Source organism: Nannospalax galili, unplaced genomic scaffold, assembly GCF_000622305.1.
Source record: "Nannospalax galili isolate Female #2095 unplaced genomic scaffold, S.galili_v1.0 scaffold440, whole genome shotgun sequence".
In the NCBI taxonomy this organism is placed as follows: Eukaryota; Metazoa; Chordata; class Mammalia; order Rodentia; family Spalacidae; genus Nannospalax; species Nannospalax galili.
The window spans coordinates 2696154-2712731 of NW_008347189.1; the positions used below are offsets into that span (position 1 = coordinate 2696154).

Below are 16578 nucleotides of genomic sequence, written 5' to 3' on the forward strand. Positions count from 1 at the left end.
GCAAAGCCCACATACTAGGAAAAGTAAAATCAATAAATCTCACTCTGTCTTTCTGAGGGACATGATCTTTAAAGAGAAATTTTAAATGCCAGAACCAAATATTGGAAGTGAGATATTTTCCCCTTTTATAAATACCTACAGATTAAAGGAATAGCTTTTGCTTAGAGGATATATATTCACTTGCAGTTTAGGCTGATGTTTACCAAAATATCATAAATACTTAATAGCAACTGTTCCCAGTGCTTCTAGCAAAAGGCAATAAAATGACACATAAACCTCAGTGGTGAAAGCCAGGAACTCAACTCCACATTTCATTCCTCACTTTCCCCGCCAGACCCTGCTCAGGAGAGCCCAGAGTCTAATGATCACCAGGGAAGACTCACTGAATCCCAAACAGAAATATTATGTGCTCCAGGGAAGCTATTAATCATTCAGATGGCAAGAACAACTGCAGTCAAATCCTCAGCCACTGGATCAAGTTGCCTGACTAATCTGTAAGAGACAGCAGAGTTGGGGGAGGGCGTCATCACACATTCCAACCAATTTTTTAGTTTACAGTTCTCCTATAAAGCCAGAGAAATTCTCAAGGTATGAAGATGGTCCACACTGAAAAGAGTGGAGATGTCAGACATAGCTTACGAAAAACCTTTAACTAGAAATCCCGAGCTCGGGATCACAAAGCACACGTGAAAGTCAGTGTCAACCTCATTGACAAACAAAACCAAGGTCTTTAACAGTACATTATGTTGACCGCAGAGCACAGAGCTCATTCTCCTTTTGCTAAACAGTGTCCGCCTGCTGCAGGTATTGAGAGTCTTCCTTACAGCTAGACATGTTCACGAAATTATCAGCTTGCCCTGTCTTCTGAGACATACTCACAGAATTGATGATTCCTTTAAGAGCTTGAAATCCACCTTTAACGGGGAAAACTTGTTCCTTGGAATCAGCGATTCTTTCAAGCTTTAGAGAAAAGATGAACACTTAAGGGATAGTTGGGTCATAGAACCTTTTATAAACTCATATTTAAACTTATATATAAAACGAAGCTTTTGTTATGTTCATCCGAAAAATGACTGCCTAGGATTCATTCACTCTGTGACAGATATATTTGTTTTAAAGATATTTTTTATTGATTATTTTATGTGTATGAGTGTATTGCCTGCATGCGTGTAAATGCATCCGTGTCATGCAATGCCCACAGAGTCAGAAGAGGGTGTTGAATTCCCCTGAAACTGATGTTATGGACAGATGTTAGCTTCAATGTGGGTGCTGGGAATGGAAACCAGGTCCTTTACAAGAACAGCAGGTGCTCTTAAATCGCTGAACCATCTCTCTAGCCCAAAGATCATATTTTTAAAAATAAGAGAGAACTATGTAACTATAAAATGCAATTCACATTCAAGGCCAAAAATTGAGGGTGAGGAGACTAATTTCACTCCAAAGCTGTCACCAGGACAAGACTAAAGTCAGGCATAATCCCTGTGGCACTGGCCTCGGGCTACAGTGTCAAAGCAGAAGTCTAATTGCTGACAGTGGCTGAGATTCTGAAATCTGAGCCATTACTCAAGCAAAAATTTAAATGTAAAATGATTTGGTGAGAAAACTTTGTAAAAAAATTAGTTTTTCCATGAAAAATTCTTAAAGATTTGGAAAAGGACTCTTCAAATTCCCACACACTCATCAAATTTTAAATCAAAATAAGAACTCTAAATAACACTACCATCATAATCTTATCAGTGGAATTAGCGGAACAGTCATGATTTAATCCAAGTGTTTGTCTGATTTGAACGCCCCACACCAAATAAATATTGAAGAAATCTAAGCTTCATTTTCTGTAACAAGACCTGTGAAAATTCCATTTGTAAAATAACTTGTTTATCCTTATGGCAATCAAGTGATTTAAAGTTTGCAAATCTGTTGTAACTCACCTGAGCTTGTTCAAAATCAAGGACCCCAACACAATAAACATTAGCACCAAGTGACCTGGCCTTTTTAGCCTATGGAGAAAGAAATAGGAGGAGGGGACGGGGTGGGGTGGAATAAAACAAGGGGAGGGAGGGAAGAAGGAAAGGAGGGGAGGAGGGGAGGGGGAAGGAAGAGAGGGATTGAGATTCAATATGGAGCTATACGTGCACACACACAGCAAGATACAACAGTGGGTGTACAGGCCAGTTTCAGTTCAACACTCACCTCGTTCTCTGCATATGATGGCACAAGACCGTCCAACTTACCATCTGTCAAAGCAATTATGATACTGGAGGTTTTTAAGCCTCCTGCTTTCTGAATTTGTTCATTTGCCTGAAAAATGAATAATTATCCAACTCACAATTTAATTTTAACTTTTAACCAGCATGGTCTATCAACTGAATTTTTAGGTCCAACAAAACAAAAATATCAATGACTAAAAATAATGCATATATGTATATATGCTCTAGTTTATAAAACAGGGCATTTGTATTAACATTTATACTTGAAATATGTAAGTATATTACAGAGTAGCTATTGGGGTACTATGATACAGGTTAATTAATCTGAATATAACCATAGAGGAAAATAGAAGAATTATTGAAAGACAAAATACAAGCTTTTCATATTAACATTCACTGTAAATGATATTTTCTACCAGTCTCATGTCTAAAATAACTAGAAGTACTAGAAAAATTAAAGATAAGCATAAAGCAATTTTTAATCTTTGCTAGAAAATTATGCTTCATTAGAGAAAAAGGTGCCATTGTCCCCCATACTCAGCAAGGTAAAAATAACTTACTAGCCTCAATCCTTCATGAATATATGTCTCTCCTACTGGCTGAACATCTTTTAAATTCTCCAATCCTTTATTGATTTTGTACCTGAAAGCAATGTATAATCGTGTTAAATAAAAGTGAGCAAAGGCCATAATACACACTTTTAAGTACTGCAGTGAAGTTTCCAGCAGTAAGAAATAAAGGGAAGGATGTGGGCTCTGAGGACAAACAGCTTCTCAGACGTTCTGTCATGTTAACAGGCATGTATTAATTTCTGAATTTGAACCATAGAAAATTAAATGCACTAAAAATGTCATAAAATCAAAGTATATTGTATGAATTTTTAGCCAAGAACAGATACCTCCAATTATATTTGTTTTATCAACTGCTAAGTAGTAAACTATACTTTCTCTCACACAAACAAATGCAAAGATTGAGTAGCTTAACTTCAGTGTAAAAGGATTTCTGAAATACTCCTCCCTCCCTAAAGTGGGAAAATTTTATTATCTGTAAACTCTTTTGTTTGTTTGTTTGTTTGGTTGGTTGCTTGCTTGCTTGCTTGCTTGCTTGGTTGCTTGATTGGTTGGTTTGGGGTTTTTGTTTTTGTTTTTTGAAACAGGTTCTCCCCGTAGTTCCAGCTGGCCTGAAATTTGCTATATAAACCAGGCCGGCCTCTGTCTCAGAGCTCTGTCTGTCTCTGTCTCCTGGGTGCTAGAATTAAAGGTGTGAGCCACCATACACGGTATATTATCTGAAAACTCTTATAGTATAATACTTAACCCCTGTGTTCGAAAATTAACGTTTTCTACGTTAGTCTCATAAAATCGTAAATCTCATGGCTTCTTCACTTTTGTGAAACCTTTTCTCACATTCCGATTACAGCATATTCTCTTGAATACAGTAGGCACTTAATACATATGTGATAAATGAATTTGTGGATGGCTAGGTAGAAGGGTAGGTGGTGAATGGATGGATAGATGAACAAAAGGGCAATAAACTCTTATTAGAGGCAATAAGAATGAAAACGATGAAAAAGCAAAAAAGAATCTTTTCATCATAACTGATCTCTTGCATCAGGGAGGTGTATATAAGTGGGGTGTGACTACACCATACTGAGAACCATTTTGTATGGATAAGTAAAGAAAGATATACATTTTAAGTTTCTTAAAGATTTCAAACCTCTTTAAATATAAATATTAAGAATCTTAAAAGATGCTTAAAAACTGTCCGAAATAAATTCAAATGTTTTTTTTGTCGGTGGTGGTGGGTTTTTTTTGTTTTTTTGCTTTATGTACACTGCGCTTATGTGTTTAAACAGGGTCTTACTATGTAGCTCAAGCTGGTCTTGATCTCAAGATCTCTTCTGTCTCAACTTCCCAGATTCTGAAATTATAGGCTTGTGTTATCACACCTAGCTCAAAGTGTCAAATTCAGAAGTTCAGAAAATATCCTCTTAGAATATTGTTTTCAGAATTTAGTTTTCAACAGAAGCAAAAAAATTGTCTTTTTAAATATAAATTCTTGAAATATCAACTGAATTATAGATCTTTAAAGAAAATGTGTATAATGCCCATATCCCTGAGGATGACAAAGAAAGGAGATTATTAGGAAAAGAACATCATCTTGAGATCAAGGAACTCACTGGAGTCCTACAAAGAATTTTACATATACTATGTATGTGTCTCTCTGTACATATATAGGCACATGTGTATCACATGACTATAATAGATCAAAAATAGTAAGAAGTATGTTTTTAATGCTTCCATGTTGTGCATCAAATACTAAAAGTAAATGAGTCATATGCCAGTTTCACATGCTTTAAAAGTAACTAACTGACTATAATTTAATAGCATAATGAAATTTCTATTCAGAACATACAATCTCCATCTTGTGAAGCTTCTAGAAAATATGACATAAGTTTCAAGGTATTGACCTAACTCTCCTTGTTCTTGAATCTGTAGATTCTTCCAAACCAGACTGACTGTCCTTTAACACTTTGTTCAATAAACTATTTGTTCTGGGGCTGGAGAGATGGCTCAGCAGTTAAGACCACAGGGTGCTCTTGCATAGGATCCAGGTACAGTTCCCAGGACCTACATGACAGGTAACATCCGACTCCAGGTTCAGGAGATCCGATGCCCTCCTCTGGCCTCCCTGGGCATTGCACACATATGGTGCACTTAAATTCAGGCCAAACACTATTACACATAAAATTAAATTAAAATCTACTTATTCTAACCCTTTCTCTAATTTTATTGTACTAAAAGTTTTTTATTCATACCTATGTTTACTTTTACTGTGGCAAAAACAATTTTGATTCTTAACATTTTAAAGAAATTTAATATAATTGAACTTTTTCATGTCTTAGTGAGACTAGAGGTTTACAATGACTGTTGCCATGTCTTTTCTTTATGATGTTCCACCCACTCTGAACTTACTGCTTGTTATAATGCCTCTTGAAAAGTAAATGCTCAATAAATTATTCCATCTACCATCAGGGAAAAAAATCATATTTCCACAGATGATGGAGTAAATAACATAATGTAGAAGTTTGTTTTATGTAAATATTTATGTTTGAGATCTATGGAAATAACTAGAAACTGATTTTGTATGAATCCAGATAAAAATCAAATATTTGGCGCTTCCGTGAGATAGTAGCAATGTGTCCTTGAGCATTAATGTTTGCTGCCGAAAGGTAAAAGAAAACAACAACTGATATGCACGTTTCCACAAACAAAATCTGTATGGCAAAAACTGCCTTCCCATTGGGTTCATGTCATTCAGCACTGCACCACTGCCCGTGAGGGCCAGGCCTTAGGAGCACAAGACTGGGGAAAAGGAACCCCCAGTGTGGGATTCACAGTCTCTTCCAGGCTCTGCTGGGTTTCAAGGGACCAGAAAACATTTGAAGACTTTCTGTTCCCAAGTGTACCACCCCCAGACTCCTGCAGGTTCCAGTGCACCTGTCACTTGTATGGCCATAGCTCCTTGCACAGAGCCAGTGACCTCAGCACACATGGGACAGGTTTAGGACTTCTTCCAGGGTAAGTACCCAGGCTGCCAGCCTCCTCTCAGGCAGTGAGTGTCAGTTTAGGGAAACTGGAACCCAAACAAAACAGCAAATGTCAAGGGGCTCCAAACAATTAAAAGTAAGTTTTAAGTCCCTTGATCAGCAAATGGTTCCAGAAGGAAGAGTAAAATGACGCTGTAGATTAAAAACAGAACAGTCACACATGCTCTGGCATCAGCTAAAGGAGAAAAAGGGGAAGGAAGGGGAAAAACAGTGGGTCTGCTAAGAAAGCTCAAAGTCACTGTCATCTCAGAAGCCCAGTTTCACAGGGTTTGGCTTTAATGCTTTGTCTTTAATGCTTTGACTACAAGAAAGGGTAATACTGAAACTACTTCAGTTATTTGTTTGAAGCTGTTGCCAAGGATGCTGCTATCATGAAAACCCCCACGAGGCCTCATAGCAGAAGGGTTTACCACCTTTCAGAAGTTACTATGCACTTCCTCCTTTCTGTTATTTACAGCTCTGCACACTTTTTTTCTTGCCCTAACTATCAGGGAGCCCCTTAATCAGTCACAAAATTTTGTTGCGTTCCTAAAGCTTTCCACTTGTTTTATCTTCTTTTCCAAGATCTTAACTTCTTTTTCATATTTTATTAATTTTATTATGTTCTAAGCAGCCTCAAATATGCTTTGGAAAGAGGCAGGATTGAAACAAATAAGATGGTTTATTAAACATCTGGTTTTTACACTGGGAACCAGGGTGCCAAATTTTATACTCAACTGGAAAAAGTAGGGCAAGAACAAAGAGGGAGGAAGAGGGTGAAACAGAGGCAGAAACTAGACATTGACTCATTTCTTATGTGAAACTTTCAAGTCTATTAGTGGCACTCAAATGTCTCTGTTGAGAAGAAAGGGGAAGGGGTCGGGGGAGAAGGGACTCCCTCAAGTAAGTATTCTAATGTGCAGTCTGGATTAAAAACTTTTTAACCTAATTCAATACTGTTCATGTTGTTGGGATATTCTTTCCCTTACCAATTTTACCAGTCAGTCCTATTTAAGGGGTTTGGACTAAGCAGGATAATTTCTTAAACCATAAACAGAGTTTCTGGAATGAAATGGGTCAGGATGAGCATAGGCTGGTAGAGCATAAACTAGTTTCAAGACAAACTTTGCTTCCTTGTCTATAAAACAGGGACTGAAATGTTTTGTCCTCAGATCCATTATGAAAAGCAACTGTGCATAATGGTTCTAAGCCATAGGCAATAGTGTTGGTACTGTGGATGGCAGTCATTTGTCTGTTAGTATGATTTTATTCCTCCAGTTTACTTTAGTTTCTTCCTGACTCCAATCAGAGCTCACACAAAAACCTAAGGATCAAAAGAGTAAGTACACATCAAAAGAGGAAGAAGAACTCAAATGAGGAAGCAGAGACCAAAAGAGGAACTAAGAGAAAAAAGACAAGAAGAAACATTCTATCCATTATATCAATGTTTGGTGAGGGGAAGAGATTGTATAAGAACTGTAGCTGGCCCTCCAGATCCACAGGTCCCACAGCAGTAAACTGAACCTCATAAAGAATCAAGTATTTCTTTAAAAATGCATTTTTAAGACAGTGTCTAGCCTCAAACTCACTATATAGTTAAACATTACCACAAACTCAAAATTCTCCAGTCTTAGCCTCCAGATATTAGATTAGAGGGGTGCACCGCCATGCTCAGCTCAAAAATACATCTTTACTGAACAGGTACAAAATTTTTGTCCTTGACATTATTCCATAAACAACTGTAGGAGCATGACAATTATCTGCATATAACATGTTATGTATTAGATATTATACATAATCTACAGTGTATAAGAGAGTGGAGGTGGTTCTTTTATAGAAAGTATTTGAGCATGTGAGTTTTTGTTTGTGAGAGAGCTCCTGGAAGAAAAATTCCTCCACAGATACTGAGGGCAATTATTTATGGGAAGCTATGTAATGAGGTAAGAGGACTTAGGGGGTGAAGTAAACCAGATTAATTAAAGTCCCGATTTCACAAGTAATACATATATCCATAGCAGTTATTTAATTTTTCTGAGCTTAGTTTCTGTACCAATGAAATGTAAGGAATAACATCTGTCTTGATTTTTGTTTTCATAAATTCTATAGAAATATTTAAGTATCTAGTATGACACTTGCATGTAACATCATTTGTCAGCATTGAGCGTACAAGACATTGCAGAGACCTAGATAAGTTGTCCTAAGCAGAGACCACCACGATACTCTTCTAGAAAATCTGGAGATCTTGACAGGCTGCATTTCAGGTGACAAGACAGCACAGACCCTGGAGACAGGTGGCCTGTCCTCAAGTATGTGAACCTGAGCAAGTTCTCTAACCTTGGTATCCTCAGCTGCCTCGTATGAAAATAAGGTAATGATACTAAGAGCTCCCTAGGGCTAGTATGCAACCAAATGAGTTTGCACATGCAGTGTGTTTGCTACAAAGTATGTGTTCAGTGTTACTATTCTTTTGTCATATGGCATCTATCAGGGACAGAGGCGAGGTCATCTCTCCGTCAGGCCTCAGTTCTTTCGTCATTACTCTCTGAACCAAACAACAAACATGACATAGAGGTTAAGCATGAGACCTTGGCCTTAATTGGCAGCTCTAGCATGAACTAGTTGTATGACTTAGGACATGTTAAGTAGTCTCCCTGGTCCTTCTCACCATGTAAAAACAGGGATGAAGACAGTGCTTCCATAATAAAGTTAGTTTAAAATTAAAGGAGTTATTTGATGTAGAACATTTAGCACGATGCACATAGGCTTACAATCATTATATTTATTCAGTGTATTCCTCCTTGTTTATCAGTTTGTGAACCTCACTTGAGAACTCTCTCCCCCAAAAACACACACAGGATTTTAAAACTTTGTATAAGTCATACAAACTACACATAGGTATAGTGTGTTCTGTATTCTCCCAGATAGTAAATGTAAATAGTCTCAAAGTGTGTTTCTTTTATATTGCAAATCTGAAAACATCTTATGAAATCTCAGTTATCTTTAATGAACACAAAACTATCTTCATATTATACTAGCTAACTATTTCTGTATATTGTTCATTCTTAAGTCCTTTTGAGTTTAAATTTAACAGCACTACCCAAATTCATAAAGGGAAATGTGATTATTATAAACTAAGGATAATTCTAAAACAACAAAAGAAAAGTAGAATGTGCTACTATTAAGAAAAAATCACTTCATACAAAAGAAAGAACAAAAGGAAAAAGTTAATAAATAATAAAAGTAAAAGGCATACCTCCCTAAGAGTTATTGGTAAGAGGGCCCACGACACTTACAATGTAAGTTTGCCATTGCCCTTGGTTGTACACCACACCTAGATGGTATCCTAGACCCTGTTGCTGAAGACATTGCTCACTTTGGACACAGGACATAGAGAAATAAATCTTGAACAAACCAGGAAACTACCTGCTGGATAGCTTACATCATGCCAAAAGGTGCTAGGAAGGCTACTGAGGACGGGGAGGCATCAATGATCTTACCCAGAGATAGACCCTGCATGTTTCAACACTGGCCTACCGGGCACAATGTGCCCACTGGTCCAATAGTGGCATGATGCCTATGGGGTGACCAACCACTTTCTGATTTGCTATGAGGACTGCTCTATAGGAGGGAGTTTCATACCTGTTACTATAATTTGATCAAAAGCCCATGACTGGGGAGATCATGGGTACTGTGGGGGAACCTATTACTGTTGCTTTGCTAAAGGGTCATACTGTCAAACTGCATCTAAATATTTATGCTTCTATCTATAAATCTTGCCACTCTCAGCTTTGGTCACAAAAGCTTCTTTCTGCAGAAGGTAGTGGTTAATGCAGACACTCATAACTGGTCAAAGTGTCAAGAACAAATATCACTAAGTGCTGATTTGTCTTCTATATCAACCTCCTAGCATCCAAGGCACAGGGAACTTCGTGGAAGAGAAGGAATAAAGAATTTAAGAGTCAGTGAACAGGGAGGAGATCTGTGAAATGTTGACTTTTGGATATGACATGACTGTTGCACGCATCAAGTACACAAGATCTGTACAAGAGCAAGCCAGTCAAAATTCTAGCATGTATGAGGGACGGCCCCCAGGGCCCCACCCTTATTGAAAAAGCTACTGGCAGTTGACAGCTGCTGAGGATGAAGAGTCATTCTTTTGGGGAGTTGTAGACACTTGTAGGATGTTCATGCCCCAGTTGATGGCCACACATACATTCACATATGGGAAGCCCTAACTGGACTCATGGGGTTATTAATAACAACTCAAAGGAAGAAGACAGGAAGTTGAGAGGTAGACTGGGTGGGAAGCACTAGAGGGAATTGGAAGGAGAGAGTGGTGAACTGGATGCATGTGATGAACATACATTGTACAAATGTATGAATTCAAAAAATAAAAAATATTAATTAAAAGAAAAGTAAAAGGTATTAGCTATTGAAACTCTACTGAGGTGGTTGACGACAACAGTGACTAAAGGCCTAGAGCCAACATTCCCTATCTAACTTGAAATCTGGGCTTATTAAACTGATACACACAGTCAGAAAGATATTTTATATTTCTTTTCAAATCAGTTACGGTAATAATCTCCAGAATAACGCCTGCTGATTCTGTCTTGCTCTGTATGTGCCCCTTACCCGAAGAGACAAAATGTAGCTCCCTCCTGAATCTGGCTTACCCGTCATTGCTTGACAGTAAAGAAGCATAGAAACGAAGTTCTTAAACAAATCTGACAGCAAGCCTGAAGAACACTGGAGGTTTCCTTTGCTTCTGAATGTCCTCTCCACCATTCTCCTCCCACTTCCTGCTTGGAAACCAGGTGCCATACTGTGAGAAGCCTGAGCCACACATGTCACAGGGAGAAGAACCAAGGTAGTCTTCTCAAGAAACAACACCAGCAGAGCCTTTGAACCACCCATCATCAGCCACCCAGCACCCCAGGCTACAGAGAAATCTCTCAGCTGAGCCCAGTCATCTCACACAGTTCTGAGAGATAAGAACATCACTATTTCCTAAGCCACAGGTTTAGAGTGCTTTTCCCCAACTGACACCAAAGTGACAGTAAGAAGGCCAAGAGAGAACTCAAATTGTAAAGTGTTTGCCACACACACACACACACACACACACACACACACTCGCACACGCACAGGCACACAAGCATGCACACACAAAAAGTGTCAGGTATGTCATTACCATCTATATTTCCATTCTTTAAGCACAATTCAGCTCCAGTTCTTAGAAATGCACCTTTATGGCTCTTGAGCACACCCTGAGGACTTTGGCTCCACTTTCTGAATCATCCTTCCTTTCTGTTAAGAAATAGTTCAAATATCAAAGTCCTCTCTGTTCACAGAAACCCAAGGGACCAAAAAGTTCTTTCAGTTTGAAATATCTTTCTTTTAATACATGGTGAAATTTTGTGAGAGCCCTGTGCATAGAGTTATGGTTCACTCTGCTAGACAAAGGTCATATGCACAAGACTCCTTCAAAAGAGGATCCTTTCTGCTTTAGATTGTGGGTAGGGTGACACACGCACTCAGGAGTCTTACCAGTGCTATAGACACCTGAGAGTATCTATGAGATACTTAAGATTCTTAGAGACCTATTAAAATGAAAGGGTGTATAAAGCCCATCTTGAATCTTTGGGAAAGCTGAACAAAGTTTCTTTCTACTGCACCCTTATTCTGAATTTAACTCTGATGCCACATTTTACAGGCAGTGATCTGAGTCTGATTCCTAACGTTAGACCATTTCTGTAGACAAGGAGAGCACTTTGTCAAGGGAGACTAAGGATGAAAACAAGTTGTATTTTTAAACCTACCAAGTCTTGCTTATTTATATTTTGTTTAAACCCTGCTTGAAAATGGAAAAGCTTCTTTTTCAACTCATCTCAGCCCTCTCTGTCATCACAGTTATCTGAGAGAGGTGGACCAGCATTTAAGAGTCTCCATGCTAGTCTCCCTAACTATATGCTTACATACATACATGTTGTTTACATACCTTTCCACCCTTTGCTTTCTACCAAACTTTCCACCTCTTCTCACCAGGACCACCTCTGCCTCTACCTCCAGTAACAACATATTTGCTGCCCTTCCAGTGATGAGTCTCGATCTCTTCAAGGTCTCTCAGCTCCCACTCTTGTCAAAATTTCTTTGTTGGTTTTTTAGTGCTGCATTTAAAACCATTCAAAATTAGTAATGTAAAGACATGTGATCTCTTCTCGTGGTATTGCTCACTGACTGGGCTGATGTGAGGCTTCATGTGTGGTCAGCTGTGAAGCTGGAATAACTAGGAGTGTTGAAATGGCCTTGCTCACATGGTTGGCAAGTTGGAGCTAGGGCTGATAATGGTACTGCCCCTGTTGACTGAAATCTTGGTTCTGCTTTACATGGGCAGGCTGGGATTCCCTCCAGCACAGTAACATCAGGGTAGTCACAGCTTGTGCATAGCAAATGTTTTCCAAGACTGTGACAGAGGAAGACAGAGGAAGCTTCCATGCCTTATTAGGTCATAGGCCCAGAACTGCAGCTGACACCATTTCATATTCATATCTGCTGCATGCAGCAGTGGATCAGGTCCAGCCCAGATTTTAAAAGTATGTGGGGGTGGGGTGTAAGTCTATCATCTTAGGACCTGGCAGACTCTCACTATAATTTATATAAAGCCTTGTCTATTGTTTGCTTTAAAATGTCATCATTCTAAGGTCTACAGTTTGTGGTCCAGAATCTAGGCCTAATTCCAAAGTAGTGGTTCTGGATCTGAAAATATCTGCTTGCCAAATACCCTGCTACTCTGGGTTTTATGAAAGGTTTTCTCCAACGTAGTCTGCATTTTCTGGCACTTGGGTCTTGGAGTTCATCTCTACTGCGTTTTGCATATTATCACTTCATTTCCTGACTCATTACCCTAATGAACCATTGAAACTGGTTCCTGCATTCTACCACTTCTGTGTGTCTGGGTTTGTCTCTCAGACCTGAGTAGCAGTGTTTTTAATTTTCTAGACCAACTCATACAGCAAAGTAACTATTAGCAAGCATATCCACCACCAAAACCTAGCTCCTGCCATGACCAGACCCCTCCAGGTTATCAAGTCAGTAACCAAAGCAAACTTTTCTAAACAAAAGACTTCCCTAGAAGAATCTTTTAAAAATCAAACCAAGTATGGTCATTTCCTCTCCCCAGTTCACTGATTTGTAAGAACACAGTAATGTAGAAGTTGACAGTGCTTTCAAACTATGACCATTTCTGATTAATATGAAAAGGGCAAGAGGGAAACACAGGCAGCCTGAGTCAGAACAGCAGAGCGGTGCAGTGCTCAGGCTCAGGCTCAGGGCTGGGTGCGAGTCTTAGGCTAATCCTGCCTCTATTGGCAAGGTCACTTGACTTCCTTAATCTTCGGTTACTATCCTGATACAAGATGAAACTACAATAATCTTCAACTCCACTTTCACCTTATCCCCTGTTCCAACTAACCTTCAAGACAAAGACATGAAAAGAAAAGACAACAGAGCTAGAAAAATCATGGAAACTATTAAAAAGTAGATAACTGCAAACAAGTGACAGAAGTGGACAGAAAAGCAAACATGGTCGCTAACATGTGTGCTGCATCAAGTATATGCTAAATCCCTCCCTAAGCCTTCTCATACTTTATAGTCACAAAGCCATCTCAACACTGCACTACTGTGGAACCAATTAGCTCCTTCTTTGCAACTCAGGAATTGGGATGAAGAGGTTAAGTACCGTGGCAAGGTCATCCAATACTCTGTCTCCATGTCTACTTGAACTGAGGTCCAAGCACGTTCTTTTCAGTGTCAAGGAGACTTCAGGGCTTACCAAGATGCCTATGTTTATTTTCTCAATGCTCTTTTGTGCCATTTTAGTTCTAAACTAGCAACCTATGGCTACAGAGTAAGTCAATAATGTGTCTTTCTAATTCAAGCATTTTTAAGGTCTTTTTACAAATTTATTCATACTGAAATAACATCAGATGACATCAATACATGAAGTTCAAAATTATGGTGACTCTCCCCATATTCGATCTCCTGCCTATGACAATATTGGTAATAGTTTAATCCTCCAGCGTTTTCCCCATGTGTGTTTGATCACACACAACACATAAACAGTTTTGTTTTTATTTTATAAAAAATAAATTCATACTGACTACAACTTGCTTTTTCAGTTACAATATCTTGTACATATTTGGCCAACATATGGATTCACTGTTATGACTACACAGCACTCTATTGTATGTATATATTGTAATTTTATTAAAAATGCCATCAACTGATGAAAATACAGATGGAACATAGTGTTTTGCTATTACAAACAATGTGTTTGTGTCAATGTACCTATGCCTGTGTTCACAGGGCCACTGCTAGCATTTCAGTAGGACATGGTCCAAAAGTAGAAGCATTAATTTGAATTTTCTACTGTTTTATATATATATAGAGAGAGAGAGAGAAAGAGAGTGTGTGTGTGTATGTGTGTGTTTGTGCTAGTGGATATGTTGGTGCACACATGCCACAGCATGCCTGTGGAGATCAGAGGGTGAACTGTCTAAATTTTCCTCCAAAATGTATGTGCCAATTTATGTTATCAACTGTATGTAAAAAATTACTTCCCCACCTGCAAATGTTTAGTTCAGTTTTTGGAATCAGAAGAAACTTGTTCAAAGAATATGTGTGTATATTCTCTAAACTTAATTAAATTATCTCTATAATCTATTATAAGTTTTCATAAGGACTATATTTTCCTAAGTCATTGATTATTGTTACTCAGATCAAATGTAGGACTTTCTTAACTGGGAGCAAATACATACATATTGAAAAGTACAGTAGAAATATTTATAACTGACATACAATAGGAAAGAGAAATATAACAAATATAAGTCATCATTTATATTACTTTGATACATAATCTGAATTATTGTGGCATAACCAGAGTGATAATTCATTACGAAAGTTAGTACTTCGGTTTTGGCATCAGAAGATGTCAATCTTTCAACACAAATTTGCTGAGATTCTATCATGTGTCAGGCTCCATTCTAGGGTTGGGAATATGAATGAACAGGACAAATAAGGATCCAGGCTTTACATTTACACTTGAATGAATTAATGAACAAAATACATCCAAAAGCAATAAGTGAATTTTATCGTTGGAGATATTGGGGGAAGGACAAGGTTACTTTAGAACTAGAGACCAGGTGAGGCTTCATAGAAAGTCCAGGTAAGATGAGCGTTCTGATTGTTTGATTGGTTGGTTAGGGATTTTGGTCATTTCTTTGTCTAGCTGCTTGTTTTGTGGTGCTGGGATCAAACGGAAGAACCTACACATGAACACTGACACTGACTTACATACCGAGCCCCTAAAATTAATATGACAAGAAAAAAATAATCAGAAAGACCTGGGTCAGAGAAATAGCAAACAGCCTGATGTGAGAATAAGCTTGGCTTATTCATGAGACTAGAAGAAAAGTTGAAGTCTGCCAGGTGCGGAGGTGAAGGGGAAGACTGGCTAGGGCAATCAGATGGAGGTCTGGAGTACATTGGGAAGCATTTATTCCCTGTTCTAAGTCATCAGGCTGTTCTAAGCATGTGTATCTACTTAAATATTTAAAAATCATATTGGCTAGTACACTCATTGGCACTTGCTACTGTGAGTCCTTAGACAAGATGGATTACTTGCCATCAGTTTCCCTATTTGTGAAATGGTGGTAAACACAACAGCTGTTAGATATATTAGATAGGGTTAACCAAGGCAATGCATCAAAAGCACTTTGCAGACAACCTGATAGTAATCATTCAGCAAATGTTTTTATCTAAATCATTAACACACATGAACTAATACTGAAAAGAAGTGGACATAATTTGCTATCTACAATATGCAAAATAGTAACTAGTAATATCCTTAAAATTCATTGATTCCATATTCTAATATTGAGAGGCTATGCATTGCATAATGAGTATTTGTTCTCCCCTGACCCTCTCATACAATTCTGGGTTATTTATGTGTACAGTCATGTCCCTAGTCATATACACTAGATTATTATCTTTGTATAACCCCAAAATCCTAAATATAAAACAGACAGGCAGGTAGGTAAGTAAGTGGATGAATGACCTAGCAGACATATCGAAGATAAAAATCATCACAAAAGATCTCGGAGAGCCAAAACAACCCTGAGCACTAAGAGCAATGCTGGGGGGATTACTATACCAGATTTCAAGCTGTATTACAGGGCTATACTCATAAAAACAATATGGTACTGGCACAAAAATAGACCCATAGACCAATGGAACAAAACTGAAGATCCAAATATGAGTAAATGCAATTTCAGCCACCTGATATTTGACAAAGGGGCCAAGAACATTAACTGGAGGAAAGGCAGCATGTTCACCAAATGGTGCTGGCAAAACTGGATCTCCACTTGTAGAAGAATGAAACTAAACCCCTACCTTTCACCATGCACAAAAGTCAGTTCCAAATGGCTCAAAAACCTCAATGTAAAGACTGAAACTCTGAAACTATTAGAAGAAAACATTGGGAAAAACCGACAAGATATAGGTGTAGGAAAGGATTTTCTAAACTGGGCATCAATTGCTCAGGAAACAAGGGCAAGAATTAACAAATGGGACCTCATTAAACTAAAACACTTCTGTACATCAAAGGAGGCAACCAGGGAAGCAAACAGAAAACCCACAGAATGGGAGGAAATCTTCACCAGTGACACATCCAACCGTGGTTTAATAACCAGAATATATAACGAACTCAAAAAACAGAGAACCAAGACA

General features: G+C 38.3%; 1 protein-coding gene across 2 annotated transcripts in view; it reads right to left on the reverse strand.

The window, feature by feature from the left end:
- Nucleotides 1–16578, reverse strand: part of Antxr2 (ANTXR cell adhesion molecule 2) — a 170241-nt gene that overhangs the window by 144541 nt on the left and 9122 nt on the right. Inside the window, exons 2-6 of one of the 2 annotated variants that reach the window (XM_029568595.1) lie at nucleotides 11792–11960; nucleotides 2768–2849; nucleotides 2191–2298; nucleotides 1929–1997; nucleotides 880–960 (exon numbers count right to left, since the gene is read on the reverse strand). In XM_029568595.1, the coding sequence (XP_029424455.1) occupies nucleotides 880–960; nucleotides 1929–1997; nucleotides 2191–2298; nucleotides 2768–2849; nucleotides 11792–11871 (420 nt within the window). In that variant the 5' untranslated portion in view covers nucleotides 11872–11960. The remainder of the gene's footprint in view (nucleotides 1–879; nucleotides 961–1928; nucleotides 1998–2190; nucleotides 2299–2767; nucleotides 2850–11791; nucleotides 11961–16578) is intronic. The other variant, XM_008843696.3, reaches the window with a different exon arrangement.